The sequence below is a fragment of the Sapajus apella genome, unplaced genomic scaffold, assembly GCF_009761245.1.
Source record: "Sapajus apella isolate SASKATOON/1434 unplaced genomic scaffold, GSC_monkey_1.0 scaffold48, whole genome shotgun sequence".
Taxonomy (NCBI): domain Eukaryota; kingdom Metazoa; phylum Chordata; class Mammalia; order Primates; family Cebidae; genus Sapajus; species Sapajus apella.
This window is the reverse complement of record NW_022436988.1, coordinates 13,714,672-13,727,199: the sequence shown is the minus strand read 5'-3', so window position 1 is coordinate 13,727,199 and position 12,528 is coordinate 13,714,672. Positions and strand designations below refer to the sequence as shown.

The window sequence follows — 12,528 nt, the reverse complement described above, 5'->3', positions numbered from 1 at the left end:
CTTTCCCTGGTTTGTCAGTAGCCTCAGATCTCCACCTGAGCTAAGAATACAGAACAAGTGACAGGTATGCCCAGTTGACACTGTATACATTGGCTATGGTTGGAGGCATAGTGGGGGTGTAGGAAGAGAGGGGAAAGTAGGGGGAAGGTGAGGGTGGAGGACATTTTACTTACTTTTTTTTTTTTTTGGCCACTAGGCAGCAGTAGAAGAATAAAGAAAATTTTTGGAACTTTGTAAGTAACAGATTTTATTAGAATATTGGATCCAAGAATTATTATAATTTAAATAATAATATATATAATATTATTTTATACCCTCAACTGGTAAAGAAAGATTGATGACACCAGAACTGAGTCTTATGGAATTATTCCTCACTTGGCCTTTCTCGTTTGGATAGGTATTTTCTATAGAGCTGGTATATTCCTAGCTGGAGCAGAGGAAGGCCTGTTGCCCCCCTCAGGAAACTTAAATGGAAAATTGGTTAAGAACTAGGTAGAAGAAGTTTAGGTATATGGATTAGGCCTCTTTGTCCTGGAAATATTTCACTTGCTAGCCATGGTTCCCTATTTATTAATTCTCCTTTGCCTCCTGACATCTCAACAGTATGTTAAGAGCACAGACTATACAGCCAGACTGGATTGCAATTCCAGTTCCCCATATACAAGTTGTGTGATATTGGCTAAAAGACTTAAGCTTTCATTACTTCGCTTTTCACATTCTCAAAATGGGTTAAATAAAGATACCTGCCTTGTAAGCTTTTTGTGGGAATTATGTGCAAGTCAGGTACTTAGCACTAAGTAAATGTCTGTTAATAAATACACAATTGCTATTTAAAGTTCTGATTCATTAACTTTGTACCAAACTTTGTAGAAAAATCTACAGAGCTATTTTGAAATCCACGATACTTGGGTTCAATCCCAAAACTGCTGAGTTAGAATCCCTGGCTAAGAATATACTCTAAGTGCTCCTTATACAATTCTGTTATATACCAAATCCCATAACAACTCTACAAAGTCAATATTATCGTTGTTTCATAGAAGACACTGAGACTCATAAGATTTCGTTTTTCCAAGATTACACATCAAATAAGAGACAAGAGTATTAGGATCTAAGAATTTCTGATTCAGAATTTCTTACTTCTTCCAACTTACCATATAAGCCAGATGAAACTATGGAGAGAGGTGTTCACAGAATGAAAGGAGCAAGTATAAAAGAGATGGGGACAAGAGAAAGAAGAAGAAAGGGGGGCAAGATGAAGTGTGGCTGGATAATATAATATGGAACTGATAATCAAGGAGAATTTTCCTTTCAAGTAACAGAAAAAATTGGTGGTCATGGAAATGGAGCAGCTCGAAGTGACACTGACAAAAACAAATGTCTTCCCCTTCAATATTTTGCCTCAACCTCACCCTGCTGCTCCTGGTTAATAATTCTGTAGCCTTGTGCTGATGTGTTAGTATTAATTATAAGTGTGATTACCTGATGGCTTCTTTTCCTTGAAATTCAGGAGCTACTGGTTCAAAATAATCACCAGAGGGATGCTCCAGTTCTATTTCTTTCTCAATAACCTTATTATCAGTCCTTTGGTGTTGGAAACAAGATGATGAATTCAAGAAAAATAATGGAGAATAATGGCGCTCATCTCCATCTAATTAACCAAGAGGCAACAAAATATGAGAACAGTAATAGTAAAACAATGAGCAAAGATGCCTTGCTGACCAACAATGCAGAATGTCTTGAACTTCTAAACATTATAGAGAAATTTTTTCTTCTAAAATCCTATTTATTATTAAGAAGACAACTTGATGATGACATAAACAATGAGAATTCAAAGAAAATAACATATTACAAAAGTTAGACAATATAATAGAGCTTTAAAGTATAAATAAAATGTTTGAATAAAATGTGATCTAAAAGAAAAAAAGAAAGTCAATAGGAAAATGAGGTTCAAATAAAATATCAGGTGTATGACCAGCTGAGATGGGTTCCAGCTTTTCCCTGATCAAGACCTTAATACAGATCTTAGAGCCTCTGTCATCTACATTTGTAGAAACAGACACCCATCAAGGAAACCAACATATGTCCTTTTTTTCCCAGTCTTAACAATGGGTTGCAGTAGCCTTGATAATAGGCTTATGAAAAACAGATCTGCATCACCCAATAAAGATATTTATTAAATTTTTTTTCAAATGTGATCTAAAAGGAATTTAGGAGATGGAATGAAACCAAATATTTGGGAAAACACAAAGCCTCAATATAGTGCATAAAAATAACTGTAGACATGTTTGTGAACTTAAGTAATTTGACCACAGCAACATAATTGAATATAATATTGAAATCTATATATTCCTGCTTAGTCATGAATACATGGAGAAAATGTATTTGTTTATAATAAATTTATAGTGATATTTTAAATATATTTTTCCAGTTTAAAAAAATGAAGTTGAATTTATTATCAAGGGCCTTCACGTATCAACCAAAAGTCACAGAAAGACAGAGATATGTACCAGTAAATACATAGAAAACCTACAAGGCAACCTTAAATATAGTCGAAGTGGAAGGTACATATAAAATAAGAGGATAAACAGGAAAATTGTGCCAAGAAAAAAGCTTTCTGATTCTAGTATGTGTGAAAAAAATTCTGGTTTAGGTGAAATTTTTGGTTGTTTGCAAGGTAATGAAACCGGGAAATTAATATACTTCTGTAAATATAAACAGTATATAAAACATTTTGAGAATAATGCTGAACAAATATTCACTAGGAAGAACTTCCATAGTATAATGGCTTTCTGCCATGCTAACCATCATAAGAATTAATTCATTTCATCTTGTTCTGACACAAATCATAAAATGACCCTTTCAAAATGCTTTCAGGGATACATGAAAACCTAACATTACTTAATTATTGCATAATTACAAGATATATTATAATTATTGTTGTCACATATATTGTTATAGTAAAGTCATAAAAATAATTGTTTTTACATAAAAATATCATCAGACCTTTAAAATTATGAAGTAGAAATAAAGAACTTATTATTTTGAAATGGGAAATACTCATTTAAAAGGCCTACATAATCTTAAAAATGTATGTTTAATGTAATTAATAACTGTAGCAGTCAGAGAAAAACTCACTATTACTTACAGGGTAAAATTTGGTCAAAGTATAATGTCAATAGCAAGTAGATGAGGCCATCCAAAAGCAATATGGAAAAAGTTGCTATCATTGTATATGAGTCTCCTGAAGAGTCAGGAAAAATTAGATCATTCAAGTTATAATCCAGTTTGATCACCTAAGATTCAAAAATAAAAATAAATGTTTAAATTAAATAAGTAAATAATTTGACAAAGCAGCAAAAAGTATTAATTTATTAACTAGCTTTTTCAAGAGGCCTTTAGTAGTTACTAATCAAATACATAAATAAGTAAATAAAGGTACTGATCAAAATATTTCTATTTTACAGTGAAAAAAACTAGAAGGAAACATTTAATAAATACAATGTTTTAAGTATAAGAATTTAAATTATAATTCATTTGTTTTTATAAAATCATTGCAATAACACAAATATCTATTCTGGGCAACAAAGGAAATACAAAGCTTGGAAAGAATATGAGAAATTCTTGGAAGCCTCTAATTAGATAAAAAGAGAACTTAACCTCTTTTTCTAGTTATTATTTCAAATAAAAGTTTGTATTTAGAATTTTGCCATATAATAACAAAGACTATGTTCTAGGCACTGTTCAACGTGTTTTGTATATTATCCCATTCAATCTTGCTCAAAACCCTATCAGATAAGCAATAAGGCATATAAAAATAATGAGCTTTTAATCTTCATTTCACTTGTGATGAAACTAAGACACAGCGAAGTTGAGTAACCAAAAGTGGCTAAGTGAAATTAGAACAGAGAAAGTCTGACTCTTAAGTCCAATTCCTTACCCTGCACACTATACAGCTTCTTAGACTATGTTAAAATGTTAACATTTTCACGATAAAGTTGAATTTATTCTAGGAATCCCAAATTGGGTCAACATTTGAAAATCTATCAATGTAATTCAACACAAAACAGACAAAGTAGGAAAATAATGTGATGCATATAATAGACACAGAAAAACCGCTTGGTAAAATTTAGTATCTATTCATAATAAAGAAAATATCTTCACAAACTAAGAAAATGAATCTTCCTTAATCTGGTGAATTACATGTACCGAGATTAACAATAAGTGTCATGCTTAATGTTACAATGTCAAAAGCTTTTATTTTGCCTGCATTTCTATTCTTTACTTTAATAGAGGTCTGGACCTGTGCAGGAAAGTAGGAAAAAGAAATAAAAAGCATAAGGATTGTGATGGGAAATATATAAGCCATCATCTGCAGACAACATGATTATACATAATTCCAGCATAAAACTCAGAAAAATATTGAGTTTAATGAGAGAATATAACAGTATGCTGGCTGTAATGCCAATGTACAGAAATCAGTTTCATCTCTACATTAACAACAAATATTTAAAAAGAAGAATTTAAACATAGATGCCATTTATAATAGCATGAAAAATATCAAAAGCATTGGAACAAATCAAATAAAAATGTGTGAGACCTTTACAAGGAAAACTAAAGCAGGCCAGGTGCATTCGTCATACCTGTAATCCCAGCACTTTGGTAGGCTGAGTTGGGATGATCGCTTTTTGAGCCCAGGAGGTTGAGACTAGCCTGAGCAACACAGTGAGACCAGCTCTCTACAAAAATTAAAAATTAGTTAGGTGTGGTGATGTATGTGCCTATAGTCCTATTTACTTGTGAGGCTGAGAAGGGAAGATCACTTAAGCCCAGGAAGCCGAGGCCACAGTGAGCTGTGTTTGTACACTCCAGCTGGCATGACAGGCAAGACTTTGTCTCAAAATAAAAATAAAAATAAAATAATTATTAAAGAAAATTGAAGATCACTTAAATGAATGCAAAGATATATTATGTTCATGGCTGAAGAAAAGATGACAATTTTCTTCAAATTGATTAAAATATTCAACTGCATCACATTCTTAACAGCTTTGTACAGGCATATATGTGTGTGATTATGTAACTTGATAAGCTAATTCTAAAATTTACGTCATTACAAAGAAATTAGAATAGACAAAACTGTCTTGAAAAGGAGATTAAAGGGGTAAAGCTGCTACTGCCAGATATCAAGACATATGATAAAGCAAAACAATTAGGACAATGTGGCCACAGTGCAAGGACAGGCATTTTGGCCAATACATGATTGATTGAGTTATGATAAAAGAAAGATTGCAATTCATTCAAGGAAAAGACAGTCTATTTGATAAATTGAGCTGGAGAAATTGGATATTTGTGTAGCAAAATTATATTGCCTCTACCTATACACATACAAAAGTTATATTGATATGGATTTTATATCTTAATGTAAAAGCTAAACCAGTCAATACTCTAGAAAAACAGCCAGAAAATATCTTTGTAAACTTGGTGTAGGCAATGATTCCTTAAACCGATTTTTTAAAAAAGCATTCTAAAGAAAAGAGAAACTTGAAAAATTGGACTTTATAAAAATTATTTATCTCTGTTCATCACAGGTACCATTAAGAGAGCAAATAAGCTAGTAAATAAATAACAAAAAAATGTCGAATGTTCAGCATGTGTAAGGAATTCTTACAAAGCAATAACAAGAAGATAGAAAACTCAGAGGAAAAATGGGCCAAAGACCTGGATAGGTAATTTACAAAAGATAAAATTCATAATCCACTAAGCATATACAAAGGTATTCAACTTCATCAATAGTTGGGGAAACATAACTTAATGATAAAGGATATATTATTGCATAATTATCAGAATGACTAAAATTTGAGAGACTGGCAATACCAAATCCTGGTGAAGCATTGGAAAAACTGGAATTCTGAAACACTGTTGATGTAAAACTAAATTGACACAACCACTTTGGAAAAATATTTGGTGGTAGCTATGAAGATTAATATCTGTATATTCTGCCACACTATTCTGTTGTTATGTTAACATAATGAACAGAATGGAAGGTCCATATTCAGTAGAAAATGTGTACTCAAATATTTGTAGCAGTTCTATTAAAAATAGTCAAAAACTAAAAATTATCATCTATCAATAAGAAAATTGATAGTATGCTAATGCTAGTAACACAATGCTAATAACACTACACTACAGCTACACAAAAACTATGCTGCCACCTAAAAACGTCATGTTGAGTGCAGAAAAGAGAGATTTTCAAAAATAAACTTTGTGCAACATCACTTCTATGGAGTTTAAAACATGCAAAACCAAAACTTGTATTTAAAAACACATACTTAGGTGGTAATGAAAAGCAAAGAAGTGAATATCATAGAATTTCTACCTTTAGGAAGAAGCAGAGTTCTGAGGGGTTTGTGACTGGCGGTGACATTCTATTTCATGGATACTTTGATACTTTATAATTATCTGTTAAACTATACTTGTGTTTGGAAAGTTCTTCATATTCATAGGTCATACAATAAAATATTTTAAAAGTAGGTTTAAGTAACAATTTTTAATAAACTAGCAAATATTTTTATTATGTTAAATCAATAGCAATAAAAGTAAATATTTGTACATAGCGGAAAAAACCTGGAGGAAAATACTTCAAAATGAAAATACATCTGAGAGGTGAAATCTGGAGGATTTTTTAAAATTTAAGTTTCTTTGTGAGATGACAATTTTTCTGCAATGTAATAATAACATTTTAAAGCTTAACTTTAGAAAAATTGCTTAGAATAGAAGCTCTTAGTTTGAGTAGTGCTGATCCTGGAGGGTATAAAGTATCTAATTCTTTTGAAATTTCAGTAATAAACCAATTAACTAGGCTCTTACCTGAGTAATTCCAGCAGTAAAGGCAAAAGGGCTACAGATACTCAAAATCCACTCCAGAGATGAAGGAAGTTGTTCATACAATACAGTGAACCCCATACATCCCCAACAGAGGGTAAGGAGAAACACAGCCAAATTGGTGAGGACAGCTTTCTTCAACAACACACTCATCAGGAACACCAAAGCTACCTGCAAGAGAGAAAAGACATTCAGCTGCTATATATGTATTTGGCTCACTGAGAATCATTGGCAGCCCAATCAAATAATGATTTTTATATCATAACATAAATATTTATCAGTGAGAAAATGGTGAAAATATTATGGTAGAATGAGTCTGTTCTTTCCTCAACCTCTTTTTAAAGAGGATCCTTATTTGTTCTACTCAACTGCTGGGCTTTTGTTGCTGAGAAAAGGGCGGGAAAAAGCTGGAATAAGAGCTGAGGATGGAGTAGAAATGCAGGCTTGGAGCTAAATTAATGTAATGAAGCTAAATTAATGTAAGAGGAGACCTCTACACACTCTCTGCAGAAAACATCCTGGAGGGTGGAAATAGAAGCCCTTGTTCAGAGAAGGGAGAGGGGAGTGAAATGAGAAGTGAGTATGAAACAGAATATTAGAGGGAGAAGAGATAATTGTGATCAGCAACCATGTGATGGGCACCACTATGTGAAAAAAAATGGGTCCACCCCTCAAAAATAACCTCAATAATCATACAGAAAAGCCTCTGATATTTTTAGAGTTAGCATCATTTTTTTCTTTTTGATACATAATTTCATTAGTTCAGACCTTTATGCAAAAGACAGGTCAAATTTTATTTGGATTACAAAATTTTTTCACTCCATAGAAACTACCTCAAGTACATGCAAGGACATACACACTTGTGCATACACATGATGAACATGAAAGTAGTGACTGTAGTAACCTATTAGGGCATTAATATTAGCTACATATAGCTAAGATCTAAAGCAGAGAAAGTGGTAATAAATGTATGAACTTACCAAAGATAAGCCATATAAGAAAAAGAGTACAAATATGACCATGAAGCCAGTCATGATTACAATTTGGGTGAGTGTTATGATCATTGTAATGAATATGGAAATAATAAAGATGAAGCCAGCATAGATTAAACCCCAGGAGAACCTAAATAAAAACAAAAAGTTATATAAATTATGTTAACTAATTTACAAAATATTTAATATATATAAAAGCATCTAAAGAACAATGTAACGACTACCCTTGCACCTTCGATTAATAACTCTACTGTTAATCTGACAGCAGAAGTTCATTGCATACCTTTTTTCAATGGCAATTCTCCTTCATAATTGCCATTCATTTTCATTACCTTTACCACAAATGCACACAGAGGTGACAGATATTGAACTCTGGTAAAGGTACCAACCAACAAAAAAGGTGCCAAGGCCAGGCATGGTGGCTCATGCCTCTAATCCCAGCATTTTGGAAAGCCGAGGCGGGTGGATCATTTGAGGTCAGGAGTTCCAGACCAGCCTGACCAGCATGGTAAAACCCATCTCTACTAAAAACAAAAAGAAAATTAGCAGAGCATGGTGGTTCATGCTTGTAGTCCTAGCTACTCAGGAGGCTGAGGCAGGAGAATTGCTTGAACTTGAGAGGCAGAGGTTGCAGTAAGCCAAGATAGTGCTATGGCACTCCAGCCTGGGCAACAGAACAAGACTCTATCTCAAAAAAAAGGATGCCAAAATCAATTAAGTGACTATAAGCACAGCTGGGCCCTTGTGCCTTGTTGGTACCTATTCATTAGGCAACAGCTCTGTGTTGTATAAATAGTATGATTATTGTGTTAAACAGTATCAACAATATCATATGTATGTATTCCTCTGCACGTTATCTTTATCAATCAACATTAACAATATTATACACCGTTGGATAATATTTCATTATTAGAATATGACCCAAAATTCTGCTGCCTGTGGAAATTTAGGTTTTTTCCATTTTTTTTCTATTACAATGACAAGAACATTCTAGTACTTGTCTTTTTTGAAAAAAATGTATAAGAGTGTTTCTAAGCATTTTGTATCTTCAGTTTTGTTGGATATTGCTATACTGTTCTAATTGTAGAATTGGAAGCAACTTAAACCTCTGATCAATCAAATAGCTAACTCTTTGAATACTGTGGCAGTTGATAATTTGACTATCCATGAGGATCTCAGCAGGTAGCACCTCCAGTCTCTTTTGTAGTGGAAAATCGAAATTTCACAACTCTACTAAGCCCATCCTATTCTCTCTATTCCTATTCATAATTTCTTCACTTAAACTGGTATAAAGTAGCTGCACCCTTAAATATTTGCACTATTTTGCTTTAAATGGGCTAGAGTTGATATTTTTATGAAGTGGTTATTAAGAAAGAGTATTCAATCTTAGATCTAACAAGCCTGTAGTGTGATTTAGCCTGTGTCTCATTTTAAAAATAAGGAAACTGCAATCCCTATTATTAGTTAAGGGGTTAAATCCAAGGTCACAAAATAAATTTGTAATAAAGTTCATGAAGTTGCAGGCCTTATCTCTGTCCAGAGAGCTTTCTTCTACTTGTCCTTGACCAATTAAATGAGAATTCAAAAGCTGAAGCATGTATCACAACTATTAAAACCAGGACCTTGCATCAATATGTCCCAGTAAAACATGTTTACACTGAATTTACTGCTTATTTGATTCTTTTTAAATTTCATGCCATTACAATGTTTAAGCCTGTGTTAGAAACATCAGCATTTTTTTAAAGCATATCACATTCTGCAGAGCCTACTTCCTCAATTCAGGAGGGAACTACTTTAGGTAGGAATTGAAAAACCACAGGATATGAAAATTACAAATGAAAGAAATTACCTAGAAATTACCACTACTTAGAAAAAGGAACCACTCGCAGGGGTGGAGTGGAAAGGCAGATGTTAATAAGTATATAAAAACCATTTTGCTAAAAACAAAGCAATTCAGACATTATGCTTAAAGAATAAATATTGATTACATTTCACATTTATTACATTAGTTTAAAAAATTGTCATAAAGTTTATTTCCACTAGATACCCTGCATTTAGTAGAAACATTTCAGAATCTTTTTTCTTTTTAGTTTTAAGGTTGTATATATGAATTTATATTGCTAAGTATTTAGATTGCATACATACTAAGAATCACTTATCCTGAGAATGAATTCACACCCAAATGTCCCATACCTTCCTGACTTTAATATAGAGTTGACTCATGCCTCCCTGGTCTCAGGTGACTACAGGGACACTGTCCCATAGGACATTCCCTGATCAGTAAAGAGGCCCCTTTTACAGGGGTTCCCTCCTACAGGCTCCATGGGAGGCTCTAAGTCCATTCTTTTGTACTTCCCAAAGTTCCACTGCAAAAACTTCTCCTTCTCTCTTCTTTATTTGAAGACATAGGTTCCTCTTTTTGTATCTTACAATTTATGTATATTAGAATTAAGGTTTTCTCCATTAATAAAATATATTTTATAGAAAATTAAAAATTTACTGGACCATAGTTTTATTTCAGGTAACACATGGCTCACAAGGAATTGTTCAATATGTAATTTATCATTCATTCCAAGTAGTTCCAAAACCATAAAGAGTATTTGCTTGATACAGGGAGTAAACAGAAAAACATCTCCCAGGATTTAATATAACAAATGTTATATTTCTTTTGGGGTAAAATTAGCAGATTATTTTTTCCTTTTTTACTTTTTCTAGCCAGTATGGATTTTGTCACTGATAGTATTGCAAAATTCTCTGCTTTGGCCTTTGGAAGCTTGGAGCTTGTATGCTTTGCATTCCTATCTGCTAATCTTACCTACTGATTATTTGCTGGGTCCTTTTTTTTTTTTTTTTTTTTTTTTTTTTTCGCGTCTCTTTTTCTCCCCCCCTGGGGGGCGGTGGCACAATCTCTGCTCACTGTAGCCTCTACCTCCCCGGTTCCAGCAATTCTCCTGCCTCAGTCTCCCAGGTAGCCAGGCTTACAGGCATGTGTCACCACACCTGGCTAATTTTTGTATTTTTAGTAAAGACAAGGTTTCACCATGTTGGCCAGGCTGGTCTTGAACTCCTGACCTCAGGTGATCCACCTGCCTCGGCCTCCCAAAGTGCTAGGATTACAGGTGTGAGCCAGCGTAACTGGCCTATTTGTTAGGTCTTTATTTCTACTCCTAATTATTTGTCTTTATTATAATACAAATACCTATATCTACCTACATATATACACATATATATGTGTGTGTGTATGTACACACACTCAAGTATGTATACATATGTAATGTATGTATATATGTATATGTATATGTATTACATATAAATGTGTACACACTCATTATTTCACTTAAAATTATATGTGGAGTGGGCAGTAAGATATAAACATCAATATATAAAGCAAATGACCTTACTAAGGCCTTCCTACATGCCAGCCTATGTGTTGTATGTCCTGAGTATATTATGTGGGTTCTCTCATTTAATTCCAACATATAGTATTTACTTGCTCCAAAAAAACCTATGCCTTGTGGCCAAACCCCTGAACACAAGTCAACTTTTATATACGTAATTATATGCTCTTCAACATGAGAAAGTCTGAAGAAATCAACTGTTAACTGTAAGGAGACAAGGCAAGCAAACAAGCTGCAGTCAGGAAACTTGGGTTGGAGTTTCAGGTCCAGCACTTACCCTCCATCTGACATTGGACAATTCTCTTATTCTCTTTGAACTTCATTTTCCTTGCTTATAAAATGAATGACAGTTCCTCTATGTCAGGGTTGGGCTGGCTTAAGACATTCACAGCACAGAAAAAGTGCTCAGCACATTATAAGAACTATTTTGCATAGAAAAATTTAACAGACTAAATACAAATCTCAGAACAAAAGAAAAGGTAGCCAATGCATCAAGTTTAAACCATGATGCTCTGAAACAATAACACTTTTTCACTGCTTCTTAGTTTTCCTGTTAATTAATTTGCACTACTTGAATTAGTCACTCACCAGAATGCTGAATCTTGGAGACCCATCATTTTCATCAAATTCTTACACTTTTTTCTCTCTTTTGTTACATTGAGTGATATAAAATATACAAGTGGGGAGAAACAGAGCAAGGAGAATAAAATAAATATCTCATTGTGAAGCAAATCATTACTTATGAAAGGTAATGTCTTCATAGTTATAGCAGTAACTGACATCAACTCCTCCATCACAGGTTGATTGGTTGTGATCTAGAGTTTAAACAAACATTATTATTATTTAAAGGATAGAAACTGGTGAACTCTGAGTAAACTCTGTATATTTACTAATGTCAGTTCTCTGATTTTTTTTACTGTACTATAGTTAGGTAAGTAAAGGCAACTGGATGAAGGGTACATGGACTTCCCTGTGCATTGTATTTGCAGCCTCCTGTGACTCTACAACCATTTCAAAATTGGTTTTACAGTTTTAAAACAGATATGCAATGTGTTCCTTGGTCTGAATATCTGCTTCATTATACAACCACAGGAAAACCTGATTACATAGCATCGCTATCGTTTGCTCCTAAATTCCTGTTGAAACTTAATTCCCATTGTGATGGTATTAGGAGGCAGGGCCTTCAGGGCAGTGGTTGGGTCATGAGGGTGGAGCCCTCAGGAATGGATTAGTGTCTTATAAAAGGCTAAAAGGGAGTA

The 12,528-nt window shown here is 33.5% G+C and overlaps 1 protein-coding gene across 4 annotated transcripts in view; it reads right to left on the bottom strand.

Moving 5' to 3' along the window:
- Window positions 1-12,528, bottom strand: part of ABCA6 (ATP binding cassette subfamily A member 6) — a 63,007-nt gene that overhangs the window by 43,388 nt on the left and 7,091 nt on the right. For all 4 annotated transcript variants that reach the window (XM_032241891.1, XM_032241892.1, XM_032241890.1 and 1 more), the window contains exons 6-10: window positions 11,858-12,084; window positions 7,860-8,001; window positions 6,865-7,050; window positions 3,146-3,293; window positions 1,480-1,648 (exon numbers count right to left, since the gene is read on the bottom strand). In XM_032241891.1, coding sequence (XP_032097782.1) covers window positions 1,480-1,648; window positions 3,146-3,293; window positions 6,865-7,050; window positions 7,860-8,001; window positions 11,858-12,084 — 872 coding nt within the window. The remainder of the gene's footprint in view (window positions 1-1,479; window positions 1,649-3,145; window positions 3,294-6,864; window positions 7,051-7,859; window positions 8,002-11,857; window positions 12,085-12,528) is intronic.